This window comes from Aedes albopictus, chromosome 3 (genome assembly GCF_035046485.1).
Source record: "Aedes albopictus strain Foshan chromosome 3, AalbF5, whole genome shotgun sequence".
Classification (NCBI taxonomy): Eukaryota; Metazoa; Arthropoda; class Insecta; order Diptera; family Culicidae; genus Aedes; species Aedes albopictus.
The window spans coordinates 307743969-307767218 of NC_085138.1; the positions used below are offsets into that span (position 1 = coordinate 307743969).

The 23250-nt window shown below is 40.2% G+C and overlaps 2 protein-coding genes across 4 annotated transcripts in view; one reads left to right on the forward strand and one right to left on the reverse strand.

Moving 5' to 3' along the window:
- The window catches only part of LOC109406561 (protein gooseberry-neuro), a 198804-nt gene that overhangs the window by 52818 nt on the left and 122736 nt on the right, over nucleotides 1-23250 (forward strand). For 2 of the 3 annotated variants that reach the window (XM_029857015.2, XM_029857016.2), the window contains exon 4: nucleotides 7731-7808. The exons of the other annotated variant lie outside the window; for it this stretch is intronic. In XM_029857015.2, coding sequence (XP_029712875.1) covers nucleotides 7731-7808 — 78 coding nt within the window. The remainder of the gene's footprint in view (nucleotides 1-7730; nucleotides 7809-23250) is intronic. 3 annotated transcript variants of the gene reach the window in all.
- On the reverse strand, nucleotides 7822-9606 carry LOC109398512 (uncharacterized). Its single transcript, XM_019670896.3, is given in 3 exon segments — nucleotides 7822-8848; nucleotides 8851-8969; nucleotides 8971-9606. Coding segments are annotated over 3 exon segments (789 nt in total). The 5' UTR covers nucleotides 9183-9606; the 3' UTR covers nucleotides 7822-8390.

Below are 23250 nucleotides of genomic sequence, written 5' to 3' on the forward strand. Positions count from 1 at the left end.
GGACCCCCATTATGCCACATATTTCGCTCGGGATTGATCACTTGCAAAGAGCGCTGAAAGTTTTATCGTCTTCTCATCCAATCACCTTTGTTTGTGACTAGTAAGTTAATAATAATTGTTTTTTGAATACTAAAGTGAGCCTTTAAGCTAATATTTCATCAGTTTTTGACCATTAATAAACCAGTGACGCGTAGATAAATCTGGATCTCACAATTTCCGTATAAATCCAATAGATCATTTCAGCTTCAGGCCCCATGTTTGGTACTATCACTAAGTAAAAAACCCACTCATTAACAAATTCACCTACTCATTAACTTGCTAATATAATACATAATCCACTATTCAAATTAGTCACTTACTAACTCGCTATATCACTCACTGACCCACTTTACACCTCGCTTACTCATTTATTTGCTTACAGGCTCTAACTCACTCACTCACTAACAGGCCTTTCCACTTGTTCACTGACTCACTTATTTACTCATAAATTCACTCACTTACAGGCTCACTCACTCACTAGTTTACAAATTAACTAACTCACTCATTAGCTTACTAGCTCTCTCACTCATTAACTCATTAACTAGTGAAGCACTACTCCAATCACTAACTCACTAAATTTCTCACTAGCTTTTTGACACACCAACTTACTGAATCACTAACTCTCAAACTGACTTTCTAGCTAACTCACTCATTTACTCACTTATTCACTAGTTTACTAGCTCATTCATTTTCTCCCACACACTCTCTCGCTCACTCACGAACTCATTAACTCTCTCATTCATAGATTTATTAACTCTTTCACTCATTTATTCACAGACTAACTCACAAACCCACTCATTCACTAATGCGCTCGATTATTCACTTACTGGCTATCTTACTATGTAATTCAATCATGAATACAGTTACTAACTTATTGCCACAGTACAGATCCCACACACTCATTAATTCAGTAACTCACTGTAGAATACAATCAAACAACGGTGTTATCTTCTCCAAGGTTTATTTCAGAATATCCGGCAGTTCTCTCATTATTTAGTCTAATCCAATGCTTACATAGATGTAACTTATATACTAAGGCCTGCCTATTACAGCTCGGCCATCCTGACAATCTCGATGTTCTCATCGAGACAGTCATGAATTTTGAGTTTTTATTCGTTGATTTTTCAAGAAATGGTCGACGTCCTCTTGAGAAAATAGCGATGTTACCGAAATTTGCTTGAAACTTCCTCTGTGTTAACGGTTCCAAGATTGAGAAACTTTCAGCTCCACCTTCTTTAGCAATGACTTATTGTTTTTTTTTTTTCAAACGCTTGACCTTCTCTTCAGTGCATTGTTCTCAAAAGCTTCTTCATGGGCGAGAATTCCATCCCCTAGAATGGAATCCGCAGATTTGAATAGGCTTGAAAACTTTTCGTTCCTCAGGCTTCGCGAGAATTCTTGCAGCTCCATCGTATCGTGCGAGATTTCCAACCCCCAGATTGGATTCCACTTTTTCGATTTATCTTCACTACATTCTCCAGGACATAATTGACTCTGAAGACCGTTGGCGATCCCACTTATGATGTTGTAGAATACAATCAAACAACGGTGTTATCTTCTCCAAGGTTTATTTCAGAATAGCCGGCAGTTCTCTCATTAGTCTAATCCAATGCCTACATAGATGTAACTTGTATACTAAGGCCTGCCTATTACACTCACTAACTCATTGTCTCACTCACTATCTCACTAACTCAAATACACTTACTCATCAAATCATTAATTGTCATATTATAATACTCAAACTACGGGACAGATGTAACATCCAATCAATTAAAAATTGATCAGATTCAATCAGATCAAAGTTTTTTTGGGTGCCATTTGAGGTCCCAAACAACTTTGCAAAATTTGGGCATGATTGGTTTAGCCTACATTATGGGCATCGTGATTGAAGTTCTAATGGGATTTTACATGGCAAAAACATACTTTTCTATGATGATTAACTTGGGCTTGTTAGGGGAGTATCTGTAAATAAAAAGAAAATCGCGTTAAGTACTGTTCCTTTGAATTCCACTAAGAATTTGCATCCTTTGACAGATACTTATTTCGACCTCAACTGTAAGGTCGTCTTCAGTGTCTTGTACTTGACTCGACTTGAGGAACAGTACTTAACGCGATTTTCTTTTTATATACTTTTCTATATTTTTCATATTTTTGTTGAAGACCGCAAAGCGATTCGATGCGACCCTTGGCAATATCTGCCAAAAAGTAAGATTTTATTATTGATGTTATTCCTTTACATGTTAAATGTTAAGCATCTTCAGACGTTTAATAGGTTATAATTTTAGTCACAAGACACGGATCGCTTTGCGGTCTTCGGCAAAGTTTTTTTTTTTTTTATTTAATAGAAAAGGTGAGTTTCTCATATATTTCCCACACAAATCACACAATCGCAATGTGCAAACTGTATGCATAACTAATCGCGTTCAAATTTTGTACAGTCGTTCAGGACCCTTAATGAAACCAAAAAAAAAAACATGATCTGAAAAATCGTCCTTTATGACCCACTCTATTGCTTTATTGTGAAGCCACTCGTTTGTTGTATTTCGGCTCCGTTTTGTCTCAAGACATTCGAGCGTTATGCATGAAAGTTTTCTAATGTTATTAGAGCAGCTAACAAAGTTTGTTCGGCCGGAACAAATCTCGTTTTCTTCTTTTGTTTTGTCACAGTGCTTGTTGACTCGTAAAGGGCTCCCCCCCCCCCTTGATGAATAATAAATGGACTTGATGAAAAATACCCAAATAGGTAATATGGAAAAATCGTTGAACTCGCTGGATTTTTAAGCAATTTTCTGGGCGATTCTAATTCTACCTTATATTTTTGAAATTTCCTGAATTGTGTCCCCCTTCTAAATGTTCAATTCTAACCAAAATTTTCCGAGGGGTGCGTGTTTTGACCCCAGAGAGAATAGAAATTTCTGTGAACAAAAACTCGAAAAGAGACAAGTAATTTGTGTAGGATTGATATGCGCGAGTGAGTGAGTGAGTGAGTGAGTGATTGATTTTGCGTGACAGGACCATATTTATAGGCTGTTATGCCTACTAAATGTTGTTTAGTGAAAAGATACTTCAGGCATGAAGATATGTGATTTATCTCCATACTATGAAAACTCAAATGCATTTTGTTAAACAATTTAGCCAAAAGAAAGCAAAACCATTTTGAAACTTCAATCGCGTTTTTCTCAGTTCCTATTTTTTCAACGTTGGACAACTATCCGTGAACAGAAGTGGATAGTTCACTCGAAACCCTTACACAGTTTTGCACACCATCCACCGTTGCAGAAACACACTTGTCATATGAGAATTAATTGAGCGCAAATTTTGGTTGTACATAAGCTACTGTGACGTAATTCTAACACAATATCACAGTGACTCATATGTAACTAAAGCTAGCGCTGCCGTAAGTCTTATATGATATGTGTGTTGCTTGGAATGCTGCATTGATGAGTTCGATGAACAGAAGATTCGTTGGGACATAGTATTTACGGCATTTCTAAAGGATTTGCCGTACGGTGTAGATCTAGTCCGTTGTCGATCGGCCATCGTTGAAATTGGCTTGATAACTTCCCACTGCCTCATTTGTTTTAAGAATAGAAACACACTGGAATTCTAATGGCGCTGTAGTCACTTTCCCTATTTAATTAAATTAATAACTTAATTTGTAATAAGGCCGGAACAAATCTCATTTTCTTCTTTTGTCACTTTGGTCATTGACTCGTCAAGGGGGTGGATGATAAATAATAAATGTATTTGATGAAAAATTACCCAAACAATTAGGCAAAATCGTCAAACTCATCGGATTTGTTAAGAAATTTTCTCGACGACTCTGATTTCACTTTAAAATTTTTAAATTTCTTGGATAATTTATTTGTATCCCCCCTCAAAATGTCGAATCCCGACAAAAAATTTCCAAGGGGGGGGGGGTGACATTAGAGAAAATCGAAATTTGTGTCAGCCTAAATGATTGTTTTTAAGTGTTTAGCTTGTAGACGATCTTTTGTTTTGGTAAACAAAATTGATTTGACACTTCTAGTACCGCTACTGACGCTGTAAGGGCGTGGCAAACTAGATGTTGGTCAGATGAACAGTCGCGACATTGGACTTCTGTGGCTAGTTATTCTAATGTTTTAAGTGACAGACGGCTGAATATGATCTGGGATAGCACTTTACAGGTAGCATTCAAAATGGTGATCGCTCTGAGGCGCTCACATTCCAAATGGTCGCTTTTCTTGCGAATGGGATAGATGACCCCTTCCTTTCATTCCTCCGGTAGCTGTTCGGTTTCACAGATCTTAACTACTAGCCGGTGCAGACAGGTGGTCGACCTTTCCAGGCCTATCTTGATGAGTTCAACTGCGATACCATCCTTACCAGGTCCTGAGCTGATGGATGGCATCCTCTTAGAAAAAAAAACATGTAAATTTAAGTTCACTTGGATGTACATAAAAGGAACGGCCCGTTTGACTCAAATTAATAGAAATACACTAGAACTCCAATGGAGCTGTAGTCAGTTTTCCTATTTAATTATTTTAATATCTTTAATTGCAATAATTGACCATTTTAAAGTGTCCATCTTGTAGAGAACCTTTTGTTATGGTAAACAAAATTAACTTGACACTTCTAGTACCGCTGCTGACGCTGTAAGGGCGTGGCAAACTAGATGTTAGTCACACGAATAGTCGCGACATTGGACTTCTGTGGCTAGTTATTCTACTCTCAAATTTACATCTCCTTGAAAACAACAATCGGTTTATCAATCGCTAGATCAAATCGACAAGGTAGCCATAAAAAAATAAAATATTGACATGAGTTCGAACGCTGGTCTGCTGATTGAAAAGTACACACTCTACCTTCCGGCTATTGCACCGAGTTGAAAGACTGATGATTAATGTTGAACTGTGTCTGCGTATCTGGTGGGATGAGTTTGTTGAAATTTTGTGCAATCAATTGATGGATGTAAAATTGAGTCCAATTTGCCATTCAGTCATGTAATGTCTACGTGCGTTGATGTTTTACGTCACGTGTAAATTTCTGTATTTTTAAGAGTGCATTCTTAACTTCCCTCTGCGTGGGAGTTGGATCGTTCCCAGCCTGTTTTACTGGCGTAGTAATTTCCTCCACTACCAGGATATCCCGTCGTTCCCTTGCATATATTCTCTTCGCAATTCAGGTACTCGTCGTAACTCCACTTTCACCTTTCGATCATATCGTGTTTGTCAGTCAGACCTTGTACAACTCGGCTTGCGGCACGAAGCTTTTGCAGAATGCATTGGGCATCTGGTAGAACTTCCGTGTATTTTGAGAAAGGCACAGTGGTTTCATTTCCTCGCACTCCACCTTATCCAGGCCGGTCTGTTGCTTCCGCTTCTGTACAGCTACACATTCTGTTGGGCCCCATGCTGCAGCATTACCGCTCACGCTGCATATTTCTCCTTCAAAACCGACCTGCGCTCCGCGTCAAACCTATCGTTCCGTCGATTCCGTTGCACGTTTCTGATAGGCTGTGGTGTTGATGCCTACCCAGATTGTACTCCAGCAGTCCCAACAAGATAAAAACCGTTCGCACGTCGCGTGTTTTGCCGCAACTCTAGTCACGGTGCCCCCACAGACCGTTATTATAAAATAAAAATGTCCATCAAAACTAAGATCAGGGATCGAATCCTGGTGCCATTCTGCACCTCTGGGCAAATTTTTAAAATAATCCTTAGGAGGAATCTCGAGAAATCTCGATTTGATGTTTTATACTAAGAAATTTCAAAGAAATCTATGTTCAGATTGGACAATATCGCTTAAATATCTACACAAACTTTCCCTAAAGTGTTAAGTGTAAACATGTTGCAGAATTAGGGAAAATTTTAATGTATAACACTGGGATGTGTAATATGTTCATAAAACAATGGGGAAAAATCGCTTTTTAATGCTTACGTTAAAACCGATGCATGGCTTGGAAAAACAGACTTATGTCAGTTTAGTCAGTTAATTGAGTTGGGTGAGTAGTAAATATGTATAATAAAAGTTGCGTTGGTAAATATATACTGGTTTGAAACAACTTCAAACACTTTGGGGACATTTTTTGTAGGTATTTAAGCGATATTGTTGAATCTGAACAAGGATTTCTTTGAAATTTCTTAGTATAAAACATCAAATCGAGATTTCTCGAGATTCCTCCTAAGGATTATTTTAAAAATTTGCCCAGATGTGCAGAATGGCACCAGGATTCGATCCCTGATCTTAGTTTTGATGGACATTTTTATTTTATAATAACGGTCTGTGGGGGCACCGTGCTAGTAGATGTTATGATTGCTTCCAAACGTCCGCATTATAGATACAGACATTATGGATGACTACTCTTCCGAACCCGCGCAACTTCAGCTTCAGGAGATCGGCAGCGTGCGGGTGATCTCGATGAATTTAAGAGGCCTGTGTCCCTTTTCGTTGCTGCGTTCGTCGCTATTCTTCTGTTGTTGACTTTTCGATGCTTGTCGTTTTTCGGCTGGCTCACAGGGCCTGACACAAAGGAACTTGGCTTACCTTCCCAAATGCCACGGGTCCTGTACCGGCCTTTTCTCAAAATATTTTTGGGTGATGCCAATTATGCCATAATGACATGGTTCTACACCCTAGTATGAAATAGTTTTCCGAACCATCCGGCCTGCAGTTGATCACGAGCATCTGTGTGGATCAATCCCCACACTTGATCAACTCTGTTTCTGTGCAGTGATATTCGATTGCCCCCGGGGCCGGGCGTCCGCTGAATGTATGGAGAAAATTCCAGTAGCCTAGCAGCCATTTTAGTCACGGATTGTTCAAAATGTACACATTCAATTGTTTGGTTAATGATCTCTGCGCTGCGGCTGATTTTTTGGCCTTTCGCTGTGTGGGTACCGTCGGGCCTATCCGGCAGCCAGCAACACCGTTGCGTTGTTGATCCCCTTCGCTGAACGGTTTAGAGTTGATGAATCTCTCGCCACGCCACGTTACCGCGCACCCCAGAGCTTCCAAACGTGTTTCGAAACAGTTTGATTCATAAAAAAAAAAGCCGGCCACAATAGCAGCTTCCAATCAGGTAGCATGATCCGGCATGATTTGCTTGAAATTTGGATCGATTTCAAGCTCCCGACTCTCGAACGCCCCAACCCATGGGTCGAAGTCGGGGGCTCCAAATTCCAATATATCGGAGAATCTATCAATGAATGAAAGATCGCCGCCGTCAAATAACATTCCATCCACATCGGCAGCCGCCAAAATCCGACGGACGGGAGGAAATTAATCCGATTAAATATTTGTTTGCTATTAAGTGCTAGTTTGTGGCTGGTATCATAACATCAAACATCTCACGGCGGCTGCTGTCTGTGGCGGCAACCAACGTGGTTTTCATAAGTAACTAACTACAAATCACACTCACCCTTTGGGCTTTGCATCGGGGGAGACATGGGATATAAATAAATCGTAAGCGACGTGTGTCCATCACCGTCCAAGTGTCACTCTTTGCCACTGCTCAGTCGGTTGGCGGCGTCCAGCGTTCAGACCGCAGTCGGTGTGACGCACACCGACCGACCGGCTTGATGTTGATGAATTGAAGAAAATAATAAAAATCAAGAAACTTCAGCTTTGGAACAGATTATTGCTCACTTGTCCTTATACCAAACCACGTCTCTATCTCTTTCTCTCTCCCTTTTGTTATCTTGTTCTAGACCGATCCGAGCGCGGGCTATAGCAGCGCGGACGGCGGCCTCCACAGACAGCCAGGCGCAGATTACCGATGTCGTGAGGTAAATTTTTTGATGATTATTTCCTTCTGTGTACCTCCTGCGGTTCCATCTCAATCTCCTTCCCCGTCTCTTCAGGGTCCAGGGCAAGACAAAGTGCTTGTGAATGGAACTTTCATTTCTGAATTTGTCTGATTAACATTGGCATTCTTCAAATTTTCAGATTTGATGTTGTATTTTAAACAACCTAGACTATCTCGGGTCACCTCTAGTTTTAATTAGATTCAAAATTTTAAATAAATGTTTAAAGAGCCACATATTACTCACGTAGAACTTTAAAGGGATGGCCCAAGTCCAGGATCCATACAAACTTTCACGAAAGCTTCGGAGATGAACGGGTGTCTTACTTAGATCACATAACAAACAAAATGCAAAAATATGTATAAAACAAAAAAACATCCCTACATTTGCAATTTTTCGTTTTAATCCCAAAATTGAAAGAATCTTGCTGAACAGTATGCATTTCTGACAACCCTATTGGTCTTTATATTAAGAATACCTATTCACTTACTTTCTATTTCAAACTTATCGTCTTCTATACATGTAATTTATTCACAAATAAACTTTCCCAAGAAGTTCTAGAAATCAATCATTTCCCTCCGATGTGACACAAACTTGTTGGCTTTGGTCGAAAGTCTTCCCGGAGGGGCAGTTTTGAACCGTAAATACTAGTTGCGCTCCGGAGTGATAACACTGAAAATACTTAGTTGCATCCATGTGCGCATAATTACCGGCCTCTGGACACTCGAACAGGCAGCTCACTTCATGGAATTGGTAGTTATCAGGACATTTGAACACTTGCATGCTAGAAACAGCGTTTTCTTCAAAGAGGCAGAAAGCGAAATATTTCTTGCTAGTTCCATAGCTTACAAAAATCTTGTCCTGATCACATTTCACCGTTACGCAGTCCTCGATGGAGTCCTTTGTATTGCAGAGAGTATTTTCCGCGTCGTACACGTAATTTGGTGGACATTCGTAAACCGAAGATTCCTGATCGGCTCCTTCGCAGTAATGGTAAATCTGGCATATGGTTGGATCCGGGAAAATCCAACATCGGTACAGATTACTGGTGGAGGGAAACATCCTTCCACTGTGTCAGGAATTGTAGAACAGGTTCCGTTTACACAGAAAGCGGCCGACTGCGAAGATGTATTGCAACTCAAGCTGTGTAGATCCCAAGCAAACCAGAATATTGTTGCAGTCGGTGCACGTGGAATACACGCTGACTCCATCACAGGTTGGCTCTGTAGCTGCTTCTCTTTTCGCTGGAGAATTTCTTAGTGATGGGCTTGAAAGTAACTGCCCTGGCAGTTCCGTACCGGCTGCTGAAAATTTGATCAGTGAACAGATAATTACTGACAGTTGTAGATAATCCATCGTCGTACTTGACTGAGGAACACTGACGAGCTAGAGCAACTTTTATATGTTTCGTTACGACACCTGAATTTGCATAACCCCTAGACACCTGAATTTGCATAACCCCTAGAAGTGGGCGATTAAAATGAGGTGTGTGATAAGTATTTTGTGACTTAGAACTGTAGTGTTGCATCACAGACAAACAGACGTAACACTCTGATAATTCTCATCGTACACTGATTCAAAACTGATGTTTAAAAATTTGATAGTTGGCCAACTATTTACCAGTGGCGTTCGCATCGTTTTTTTTCGAGTTTGACGTTTGCTCACTACCGCCACCTAGTTGATGATTGGTCAAACTTAATCCTTTTAGCATTGGGCGAATATGTTTCCGTGACTTAGATTTGAAGCGAAAAATGCTCGAAATGTTACGTCTGTTTGTCTGTGGTTGCATGATATGGAGGATGTTTAAATTCAAAATGCTAACCTGTAGTTATTCACTAGGGCTAAAAATTTGTACGACAGATACCCCGAACGGCCAGCGTCCTTTTGGCGTGATTATTAGCCTGGTACATGGTTTATATGGAAAAATATAAAAAATGGAAAAACTCCAACTCCTGTATACTTTTTGAGTTCCATTTTGGTACCATATCAACTGTGCAAAATTTCAGATCGATCGAAGAAACTATATTTTAGCGCCCGCCATTCTTAGTTTTTCATACGATTTACTATGGGGAAAATTTGCTTCTTCAAAGAAAAATCGCTTGAGGTCACCCATTGATTCCTAAACATAAATCGTTAAATGATTTCTGTAGATAACTTGGCGGGGAATCAGACCTCAGAAGACCGCAAAGCGATGCGACATTCGTGGAAAAAGTTATTAAGGCTTACCCGATCGATAAAATGACGAGATTTTATTATTTATTGTTATTCCTTAGATGTTAAACAGCGTTGGCATGTCTCGGTCTTCAATCAATAACTTTTTGCACATGCCTTAGATCGCACAGTGGGAAAAAAACCGACCCAACAAGGCACCTAATTATTGCGGCTGATTGCGATCTTTGAAGCCCATCTTTTCCGAATGGAAAAATGCCAAGGAAAGGTGATAGTTTCATTCACCGGAATTGAGTGTAAGTGTCCCATTTGCCCCATTTTCCCCTAAAAAACACTGTTTTTCTGAATAAAATAATGGTTTCAACTAATTGCGACTAAACAACCATTTGTTCTTGATGTAGAATTTACAGGTGCATTCTATGGGACACACCTTGATTTGTGTCATTGAAAGAAAGTGCCCATTTTGCCTCATTTTCCCCTAAGATACTATTTTTCTGAATGAAAAAAATGGTTTCAACTAATTGCGGCCAACCAACCAATTTTTACCTGATGTAGAATTAATCGTATGTGCCGTATGTACATCAGGTAAACACCGCTGTGGAGCGGACCTGGTGTGATGGTTACAACACTTGACTATCACGCCGAGGACCTGGGATCGAATCAAACTCCCGATAAACTCATAAAAAATGTGAGTTCTTCTTTCGGGGTCCCGAGATAAACTACCCTAGCGCTAAAAATCTCGTTAATACAGATAAAAAATAGCCCCTCTAACTCTAAAATCTGTATTTCATATAAAACGAAATCTGTACGGATGCTCAAAATGTTGTATAATACAGATAAATCTGTATATATGGCATCCCTGCTCCTTAATAGAAATGAAAAAACCATTTATTTTTCAACACTGTTTCAAATTTTTTGGAATAACTCCACACAAATACATATATTGTTATGAAAATTGGGGTGGAAGTAATAAATAAGTTGAAAAATCGGGAAATATTTTCAAACATGACACTCTTGTGTAAAATAACTTCATGAGCAATAGGTGAAAAAACGGAAGCTCTTCAAATTTAGATACATTTCAACTTTTTTCAGCCAAATACAAAAACTTTTCACGGTAGTAGGCCAAATTGAGCTGCGTCAGTTTTATACGAATTTAATTGGGCCTTGCCCCGCAAACTACGTCACAGCTTGGCGCGTATGTATGAGGATCAAAAAGTCTGTAATAAATTAAAGTTGAGAATCTTCAGTTGAAAGTCTCAGAAATAGGAAGCAGTCATTATGTTCTATCGCTAGCAAAAAATAAAAAAATGAGTGGTCAGTAAGGCCAAAAGTAAACTAGAATTCTCTGATTTGTCGTAACTCTCGTTACCATCTGCGTCAACTGTGATTAAATACGCGCCAACGAAAACAGTAGATGAACCTTGAGATGAACTTTTTAGCAGAGCTGACTACCCAACTAACAATTACAAGTCACAAACAAGCAAACTTGCTGAATTGTTGCTTGATAATGGTTATGATAGCTGAACTATAATTATGCTCTACGCATTACTGTTTAAATGATTTTTAATTGAGAAAGTAGTCAATGTTCGACTTTCCTCATCGGTATTACCAATGATAAATTAAAACACTTTTTAAAAGTTTAACAAGAAATTTCTTCGGCAAGTATTGATTCCTTTATAAAAGAGTTTTACAAAACATTTGTCTGCATCTCTTTAAGCTAATGTATCGATAAGCATATGTTCCTGAACAATGTGCTTTCCACTTGTCAAATAAACGCCTTCAATCCGTCATTGTTTGACTCGGAACTTTATTCGGATAATGGAATAAATCATGGCTAAACGTGAGCTCCGTGGCCGTGCGGTTAGCGGCGTCAGTCGTCTAGGCGTTTCGTAAGCCTCGGAGTGCGGGTTCGATTCCCGCTCCAGTCGGGGAAAACTTTTCGTCAAACGGAAAATTCTCCATTGGGCCACTGGGTGTTATATGTGTTGTCCGTTGCCTCGTGTATGTGTAATGTTCAGTCTGTGCAGCCTCTGGCTGAAGACGGTGTAGTGTCTTTTTAGACAATTAAGATATTAAAGAACCAACATTTTAAACAAATCACATTATGCACATAAAATTAAATAGAATTATGTAGCTCAACATAGAGTGCCATGAGACGTAATCAACGTAAAAATGAGGCATTCATTTATTATTATTAGTCTGTAACAATATATCTTGTACCTTGTTTTTGTTATTTTTTTTTATATTCCGCAGCAGTTCGATTGTACGAGACGCTTGGATCGATGCATTTGACAGTTCAGTGCTGTAGTGTTTACTGAATATTTTAAGATTATGTTTTGCTTTGGGTGCTGCATCTCACCATCTCTAGGATGGCGCAGATAGGAAGAAATGCAGGTGGCAATCAACAGATCTCGAGTTCTAATCCGGATTTAGGTAATTTTATATGTAATTCTTATTTTATAATAGATGTTCTTAAAATGAGAGCGAATAAATTACTCTCGTGAGGGTTCAAAAGCTTTACATTTAATATTTTTTTCAGTCATGTTTGTCAAAGCTTAATAAAAGCTTTCCTGTATATTTATAAAACACTTTTAACAACAACAAAATAAGTTGGTGCACAACATGATGCTTTTATAACTTCTCCAAATTTGTGTGAACAAAACCCGAACATAGGTTGTACGTGAAAATAATTCAAATGCTATTCAACATTATGCTGAATTATATCGTCATTATGGTGCCTGTTAAATGAGTGATTGTTAGTTGGGTAATGCACGACTATTTTTAGATAGAGGCTTTACTGAGATTGATGAAGCGATAGATGCTTTGCCCAAGTAACAATGAATGCTCAACAGTGAGAGTATTAGCTAAACATTGGCTGGTAAATGGAGCCAGGGGCTGAACACTGGTCTGAAATACGACTTATTCAACCTCTTTATTCGGCATTACATAGATAGTTGAATATCAAGTTAAAAAGAGCATTGCTCATTTGTGTAATTAGGTTTAAATGATACCCCAATATGCAGAGTTAATCATCTGTTGATTAAACTTCTATCCAAGCTTCCCAACTGACTATAAGGACGTGGCCGGCGCCGTTATTGATCCAAAATGTATGAGCTGCTAGAATTGCACTTTGAGAATAAGTGGAGTGTCCCAGCCCTTATTCATTTGGATCTCAGTGCAATTGGTACCAGCTCAGATCAATCACGGAGTAGCAACCATTGATATGTATAGTCAGATTTGATCGTTTGATGATCGTGATCGTTGATTAAACTTCTATCCAAGCTTGCTATTTGATGAAAACATTCGCGAAATGATGCGATTTGCTTTCGACAACGAATACGTTTTCACCCATCCTCGCTTTATTCAATCAACCTCCCATACGAGTAGCACACGAACGGACTCAACACTGATCAGCATAGTTGACTCTTCCTTTTTGCCGCTGAGCCGTTGCGTCCTAGCCAAGCATCTCTTTTCATCACTTTCGATGCTTTTCGACAGCTTATCGCGAAGCATCGTTGGCTGGAAGCTTTATTAGTATGGTATCGGTACATGCGAATGTTGCTTCTGTGTGCGTGTCGAGCGTTCATGCCGTAGCTTCGCAAATCAACCTATTCGGTATGGTTCGGCTGTTCGGGCGAGCGTGTGACGGCCCAGTCAGATGTGTGCAAAATCGTTTGTGATTTACATCATGTTCGTTTTGCCACCTCTTTGCTGCTGGTCATCGCTGATCAGTGCACAGTTCAATCGCACGCGATAAATATACAGTTGATGAGTTGTGATGAGCACTAGTGAGGTGATCATTTGCATCATTGCTTCTATCAAATATTTTTTGACAGCTGACCCAAGCAAGCTTTCGTAGAGTCCACATAGCTTCTTCAGCCTCAATACAAGCTTTGTTCATCTTATGTTCTTGATTATTCAGACACAACAAGTAATGCTATTATTTTTGAGAAATTGTGTACAATTATGTGTGGTTTTGGTGCCAAGGTAGGTGACTATAAATAAGGAGGTCCGAGTTAAATTCTCAGTTTTCTCGTACATTAATCTATACATTCCCAAATATTTCTTATGAAATAGAAAGCCACAAATGGTAAAAAATAAGCTTACGAAAGTGTATATTTAACACAAGGGTTGAATAAAATCACTAAAATTAGATGTTTAGGAGCTGAATAAGCCGAGGCGGTAAACCCACGGGTATTCAGCATGACCATGCTGAGGGTGACGGGTTCGATTCCCGGTCGGTCCAGGATCTTTTCGTAAAGGAAATTTGCTTGACTTCCTTGAACATAGAGTATTTTAGTGCCTGCCATACGATATACACATACACATGGTCATTGGCAGAGGAAGCTCTCAGTTAATAACTGCCCAAGTAACCAGTAAGCATTTAAAATAGCATTCCTTCAGCATTATAGTAGTCCTTAGGCCAAGGCATTTAATGCTAATTGACCGTATATGCGCCTATAGTGCTACCCCACAGCAGGTTTTGGCAAAATAACGGGCTGTCTGAGTGCAACACCTTCAGGAACGTCGTATCAAAATGTCAAAAAAGCGTAACGCCTCGTCGAGCAAAACAAAACAAAAATAGATTTACGTCTGCTTCTCGCTCTCTCAGCGTTCCCGCTTCCTCGTCCTTGCACACTCCAGCTGATGTTAGGTGGTACTTTTTTGCATGTTTTAGCAGTTATTGAGGTTTGAACTTACGATCCGGAGAATACTCAATCATGTTTGCTGCTCAAATTTCTGCTCCACGCTCCAGGATATGCTACCGCTGTTCCGATGTCGTGCGCTGATTTTATCCCCAATATAAAGAATGATCTGAAACTGAAAATAGCTTCAGTTCCAACACCCAAAACATGTTTTCAAACAATTAGATATTCCATTTTGTAAACAGCACTTTCGTTCCCTCTCCGATCTATAGCATATGATTTCCTCTTGCGAATAATCTTATGACCCGCCAAAGCATCCACCAATTCGGTACGTATGTTCCGACGAAATGAGAAATGATGTTGGCCATGTTCCCAAACCAAACCAGCTGCAGCAATGTTTTCTGCTGAGCCTTTGAGTGAGTCTGGGAAAACGAATAAGCAGCTCATATGTGCTAACTTGTCAACAGAGGCATAAACCCTGTAAAAGAGAGACAGCATGAGCTGTCAAACACATAACATATCTCCCATACTCTTTGCTCTTAGCATTTGAAGAGCAGTTGAAAGGCATTCTGAATGCTTCCGAGCAAAAACACCTCAAGCAGTTGAAATGCTAATTAGCGGCCAAAAGCTTTTAAGTAGCACAGCTTATGCTGATTCAAGGCAGCTATGCATTCGAACTGATTTTGTAGGGCAGGAAGCAGTTGAAATGCTTATTACGGTCTACTGTACGGCTTATTCAAATGCTTAGTGGTTACCTGGGTGTGGAAGCGCTCATAGAACACTAGGCTGAGAAGCAGGTTTTGTCCCAGTGAGGACGTTACGCCAAGAAGAGAGAGAAGGAGAGCTGAATAAATGATTGTACCTCTTGCACTCAACTTTTGTTCAAATGAAGGCTGCTTTTAAATAGTTGGAAAGACATTTGTATAGCACCAAATTGTTACCTAGGTGGTAAGCTGTCAAAACTTGTTTTGGTTTATTTCTTAGGACAGCATTTTTTTCCTCTTGGTTTCCAACAACTCGCAAATAGTAAAAGTTGGTTTCTACTGTGCCGAACGATGGTTCAAAGCAAAGGTCCTGAAGTGAAGTAGGCGTTGCTAAAGTAGGCTGAACAAAACCTGTCCACAAAGTATAATTAAGTATTGTTCAGCCTGATAATCAACATTTTATGTTTCGCTTAACACGAAGGTTGAAGAAGCCTTGTTTCAGACTAATATTCACCATTAATCAAACGATGTTCAGTTAATACTCCCACTGTTCACAAGCAGATGGTCATGGGTTCCATCCCAGACCCGGCACTTTCGTCGGTTGCTCTTCCCCCAGAGAGCAGCTGACACTGACCATCTTTTGAGCCCATGGCTCAAATGGACCCGGATACTTGGACAACGATGAACGGCAACTTATAATGAACCCCCGATCAGACTGGAAAAAAGAACAATCAACAGCCACACATCAACATTCTCGTGCTCATCATTCTACCATAATAGGGTAGAAAGTGAAAGCAGCGCAACAGCAACCATTTCGATATAGTAGAATTAGAATAGAATACATTTAGGCGCTGTACAAAGTTTGAGTACAACTTTCAATTGGAATCGCTCACGCAGAGGCCAAGTGGACAAAAGAGCTGTAAGTTAGGCTAAGTGATTGAAGAATAAAACAAATACTCCCACTGTTCAGAAATCATTGTTACTTAGGGAATGCTTGAAACACATCACGGTGGAGTCGATCCATTTGCATTTTTTGGTGTTGAGTTCCATTCCGTTTTCTGCATAGGATGGAAATGACACACACAGGGAAAAATTTCTACTCAGGGGCTGAGTTGGTCTTACTCAGAAATCGAAAAATCCTTTGTTTTCTTACTCAGTTTCCGTTAAAATTGGGTCCACCCATTGCCCCAACCCAAGGCCAACTCAATGAGTAGAAATTTTCGGTGCAGTAGTTTTCAATGGTAGGGTAAGAAATCAAACTTTGAACTAGTCAAATTGTAATCTTAATTTGAACCATTTCGAAATTCATTGTAATCTCAATTTGAACTAGTAAACTGGGGCGAGCTTCCAGTGTTGGCCAACAGGGGGATGGAAATTCCAAATTAGTTTCCAAGTTCCTGAAGTGTTTAAAACATTCTTAGTTGAAATTCCACTGCCTAATGAAAAATAGTTATGGGAATTAGCAGATCCATGTGATTTTCTATTGTTCAGCACGAAATTGGCTGTTGTGGAAGATGCTCGAGCTGCTGCCGCCAGTAGTTCAAATTAAGATTAAAATTGGTTCAAGTTATGATTACGATGGTTCAAATTAAGATTAAAATCATTGTTGACGAATAATCGAATTTTTCAATGAAATTCGGTGCAATTACAAACTTTTTACCACTTAACAGAAAGCTTATACCCGTGGTTTTCATGTACATAAAATTTTGCCGTAGTAAATGATTTCCATGTGGGAGAAAAAATCACTCAAAATTTGCGCTACTTCGGAAAGCTGCAATTTGGACTACTTTTGATTTCCTACCCTATGACTAGAACCGGATATGGAATTCAGATGCATTGATGCGGTTTTCCACAGCTCCGGGAATATTCTATCACGAAGTGATATGATAAAAATGCTGCACTGGGGCGTTCGCAAAGATTCAGAACATTGTTTCAGAAACATTGGTGGAAGTTTGTCGGTACCTGGTCCTTTGGAGACATCGATGTCAATGCCCATGAAAGCCTCCTAAGCAGCCTGAAAACTGTTAGAAAGACTTTCATATAGCCGGTAGGGTAATTTTCCAATTGTTGCACGGCTAAAAATTTTCCAATTGTTGCACACCTCATAAGAATAACATTGAGTGTGCAACAATAGGCGAGTTTTTAGCTGTGCAACAATTGGAAAATTACCCTAACTGCTGAGCAGTTAAACATTTTCGTTATGAACCTTGCATGAACCTCTAGGAACGTATTTTGTTATGTAAAGCGGAACTTTTGATTACTTGGGATGGTTCGTATTGATAGCCTAGAGTATCAACTACTGAATTATTACACGGATTCAATACTTTGCTCCTAGATTCATATGACCAGTTCAAGTGTCTTATTTGTCAAATGTCTGGGAAAGGCTGAGCATTCGATTACAAGCATCTCCATGGCATGACGTGGCAATGAGAGCATCCGACTAATCGCGCTGCACACACATCCATTAAAAAGAACACCAAAAACACCTGAGGCAATATTAAATTCCTATAATAAACTTCAACAAACAAATCGCTTCAACACCTCAACTGGGCCGTCAAACTTGTGTTCCGTTGAGATCGATCCTTTCCTGTCCCTCTCTTTATCTCTCGCGTGATGGTGTCGGCATCAAATCAAAAGACCTTACGTCTTCGGCGCACAGGTAGATGAGAACTCGTACGGGGAAACGGCTCTTTTTCTCTTGATTCGGGTTTTTTGGCTTTTTGAACGTTTGTATGAGCCCAAACCCAGTCAGTCAACCTGCCAGCCCTAGTTGTTGCCGTTGTTGATTTCATCAATCAAATCGAAATCGATCAGGGTTCGGCTTTTGTGCTTTTTGTTCAACGGTGATCACCGTCGGACGGAAAAGGATAGACCTAAGAACAACAACCTATAAGAAATTGGACGCAGGCAATCGACTGCAGCCAGTGGCGATGGCGGCGCAACGAATGCAAGGTGTTATCAAGGTAATCATTTAATTAACTCACAGACATCGCCTCCTACAGGATGATGATTTTCAGTTTTGATTTCGCTGGTTGGAAGACGTGCTGTAGAACGATTTTGATGAAAGACGGGTGACTTTGGGATATATCAAGTTCAGTTGGTGGTTTAAACAGAAGGGCATTCGATGCTCTAACATATACAAATCCGATCCAAATTAATTTCAAAATATTTTATATCAATCTTTATTTTCTTTCAATTTGTTTTAAATCGTATAATTTGCGAACAACATGATTGTTTACAGACCTCACTTCTCTTGGACTAATTCATCTGAAGTCGGTCACTAAATATTGCTTCAAACATCTGCCGCCTCACTTATCCAAGCTAATCCCTCCACTCAGGTCATAATGACTTCCTAAAAGGATAATGATACCTTTGTGGCATCATCGGCACCCCAACGAACGGCAGTGATTGACGTGTTGAAAATGTGACCCCGTAATCATTTCATTAGCTACAAACTACGCCCGACCAACTATAAAACAGGTGATCAATTTTCTCCGCCGTACTTCCACAGCTCTCACTTCCACATGTGGGCCTGGGCATGGGTGTGTGTGACTCTCTTCCTGGAAATTGACACCACATCATCATCATAATCATTATACACATTGTGGCGGGTAAAGCCTATCCAAACGTAGGAACCTCTACGAGGCGACGGGAAACGCGTGGTCATTGGGCTGTGCGGCGTGAAAAGCCTGATGACCGAAACTGTTCCGCCCATTATCGCTTCAAAAACGCACTCCGGTTCGACGTCGTCGTCGTCGAGTTCACTCGGCCACGACGACCGGACAACGTGACGCGACGGTGTGATATTCCCAGCAGACAATTCAATATCGACAAGGTTTTCGACCGCCGCCAATGCAGTCAGTGTGCCAGTCGGGTAAGGTCCAGTTCATAAGTGACTTGTTTTAAAAAATTATTAAAATATTTTCTTCTTCCGCTTTTTGTTCGGCATTCCTTCTGAACCGCACAGCCAGCGAAGTGCCCCGAAGGAAGAGGTGCCAACCAAAGGAGCCGGCACTCATCGGGTGTAACCATCACATAACACAACGAAAACAACGACTTCGGAATCATAAGAGTTCTTCTTCTTGTGTTCCGACGTGGTGTAGGCAGGCACACGTTCTGCACGAAGAATTTTTTTCTGAAACCGTCGATCGGTGATCATCTACCTACGGGGAAGGGTAGAAGGTTCGGGAGAACTCGCTGATGACTGAAGCCAAGGCAAATATAATCTCAAGATTGATCTTGATCCGACTTTTGATATTGAAGTTACAGGCATGTTATGCAGATTTTGCTTTCTTCGGTGGTTTTACTTTTGTTCCCGCGTGCGTTGATCGTGGGTCGTGGAAAGCGTTCATCCTTGGGGGCGAAACGGTTTGGTGCGCGTATGCCACGACTGACTCTTTATGAATATTACTCATATGATTGGCTGGTTCAGCGATCATAACAACATGAGGTCGTGGTTGATCACTGTAGAACAGTTTTTCTTGTTTCTGGGTTTCATACATCGAGCATTAGAAAGTTGTTTTTATAAGGAAATCTTATGAACAATTGTCAAAAGCGTCAAATGAACCTGTACTGACAACATATAATTCAAAATCTTACACTGACTGTTTACTGTACTATTGTGAAATGTGTTTGACAGCCATGCAGAAAGCATTCAGCATCAGTTGTTTCAGAATTAATGCATCACCATCAAGCAAGTCTCACTTCTTAAGTGATGCCGTAATCTGAGGGGAAAGTGATCAGCGGGGTAAAATTATTCACTATAAGATCCACGTGCTTCAATCGCTGAGTATGTTAAAATTTAGATTCAATGGAAGAACTTTTGTCGTAAATCAATGATGTGATTATTCGATTTTATTCGGATGAAAGATTGTCTGTCAAAATATCGCATCCCATCAACAACAGTCTAGCTAGACTGTCTAGTCTGAGTTTTCCAATTTGATGATAAGGTCGCAGGAGTACCGAAGAATTTCCAGGTGGAATCCACAAATAAATTCCAATAGGAATTCATGAAAGGATTGCAGGAGGAACTTTGAAGAAATCCGTGAAGAAACTCCTGGAGAACTTGTAGAAGAATACCTGAAAGAGCTCCTGTACTCACTCCTGCAGGAACTGCTGTACAAAGCCCTTAAAGAACTTATGCGCGGTGGTTAAAGAATCTCTTTTATATATATATATATCCCTGCAGAAAGTTCTAAAACAAATCCCTAATTGAAATTTGGATCCCCGAAGGAAGTCTATTAGGAATTTCCGAAGTAAGTCCAGGAATAATCTTCGAAGGTTTTCCAGGTGGCAAAACCGAAATATGTTTAAGAGAAATCACCGATGCAATCCCCCAAGGAATTCCAGTAGGAATCCATGAAGGATTTTCAAAAAGAATATCTTTCCAGGTATGGGGGACGATGTTCAGGAGGAATCTTTGAAGGATTTCCAGGAGGATTTCCTGAATGATTTTCTGGAGGAATCCCGAAAGAATTACTGGAAAAAAAAATCAGTAGGAAATCATGAAGGATTCCCTGAAAGAAATCCCGAATGGGTTCCTATTCGAACTCCATGAGAGATACTTCACAGAAGTCCTAGAGTAATGCCTGATTCTAGTCCTAAGAAACTACTTGAAGTATCCCTGAAGCAGAACTTGTAGGAATTTTTGAAGAAACTTCTGGAAAAATCAGTAATGTAACTCCTGAAGGCATGCTCGAATCCTCTTTAAAAAAAATCTCCGAAAGAATTTCAAGTGCAATCCCTGGAAGAACTCCCAGAAGAATCTATAGAAGAACTTCTCTACCCTAAAGAACTCCTGGAGGAATCTTTGAAAGATATCAGTAGGTCGACTTCAGAGGTACGTTCTTCTCCATTTGAAAAATGTGTGCCTTTTTTGAAGGGACTCCTGGACTAAATAATCCCTGAATGAACTTCTATAGGAATCTCTGACGAAACTTCTAGGAGAAACCCTGAATCCTCGTGGAGCTATCTCTGAATCCTCCTGAAAGAATCTCTCAAAGAACTTCTAGAAGAATACCTGAGGGAACTGCTGTTGGAATAACTGAGGGAACTTCTGGAGGGATCCCCTATGAAACACCTGGAGGCATCCCTGAATCTTCCTACAACTCCTTGGAAGATCCCTGAAGGAACTCCTGGAGAGATCACTAAAGGTACTTCTGGAACAATCCCTGAAAGAACTACTTTACTGCAAGAACTCTCGAAATAACTGCTGGCTCAATCCCTGGAGGAACTTCTGTAGGAATACCTGAAGGAACTACTAGAGAAATCCCTAAAAGAACTTCTGGAAAAATCTCTGAATAATCACTATGAGGCATCTCAAAAGCATTCCAAGGGGTATCCACGAAGAAATACCCGGAGAGATCCTAATACAAACTCCACGTAGGATCCCAGAGGAAGCTCCAGGGGATATTTCTGAAATTACTGAAAAAAAAACCTTGAAGGAACTTAGCATTAGCATAAGCATTATTTTTAAGCAAGTAGCACAAATTCGTAGGTGGTAAGTCCTGGACCGCTGTTATGAGGGTTGCCTCATTCCCGTCCGTTACCAAAGCACAAAGATTAGGGACTAATCTCTGGCTCTTAGACAAGATTGACGCAATTCTCCAACGATGCTGTCCTGGCCACGTCCTTGCGACAGCTGAAGGATGGGGTTAAGGAAGATTAGTTGGACACCTAAGAAAGTACATAGAGACCTCTACATTCTTTCTGGCCTAGGCGTCACGGGAATTTGGGTGTGGAAAGGTACAGTTTAAAGGATACGTTTGGTAAACATTCAGGTGCACAGCATATTTTTGATTGTGTTGAAGCAGCTGCCTGGTTCCGTTTCCATCTTGATCCTTGTTGGGTTGTTCGATTACAAATCTGAAATAGAAATCTGAAATAGAAACTCAAGACGCCGCTTTTCTCTCCAATCCACGAGCAAGAACAGGACGCAACAACCCCAGCACACTTCATTTAATCGGATCTTTGTGTAGAGATCACGCTTATACTCACACACATTAGCGCAAAGATAATGTTTTCGATACGGAAGAACACTAGTAAAAAGAACCGACCGAAAAAAACTGATTTCTCTTACAATGTACGTAATAAACCCAAGCTTGGCCCACTCTAGCGCGTATGGAAGCAAAAAAAAACCGTGAAGGAACTTCTGCAGAAATTACTGAAGGAATATCTGGGGTATTCCCTGACGGCATTCCAGGAGGAATCTCTGAGAGAATTCCAGGAGGTATCTTTGAAGAGATTCCAGAAGGGATCCCAGAAGGAAATCTTGTAGGAACAGTTCATTAAGCTCCACTGCCGTGTGCAGCATAGTTGGCTCATTTTTTCCCATTAAAAATGGGATAACTATGCTGCACAGGGCAGTCTCGGAGTGATCCCAGAAGTATCTCATGGAACAATACCTGAAGGAATTCTTAGAGAGATCCCTTAAGGAATGCCAGGAAATATCCCTGATTGGAATTCTATAGGAATGCCTGAAGGTGCTCCTGGAGGGATATGTGAAAGTCCTCCCATTATAATCCCTGAAGAATGTTCTTGAAGAGCCACTGATGGATCTCCAGTAGGCATTTCATAATCCTGAAAGATTATCTGGAGAAACTCCTGAAGGAATTCCTGAGACCAATCCCTGGCGAAATTTTTGGTGGTATCGCTAATAATATTCTAGAGGAATTCCTGATGAATCTCCTGGGCTTCTCGATGCGGCATAACACTGAACACCCCGTCCCCAAGCAGCACCTGAAACATCATCCAAAATGTGGCTTTCTGCTTTGGTCTAAAAGAGTTGCAATAAAAGCACACGCAACTTCAATCTTGTCAGTTGAGTTGCATTTAAACTCCAAATATCGTTAAATAAGTTGCAGCTTTGTTTCATAGGAATTACAAAAAACATCGTATTTGACATCG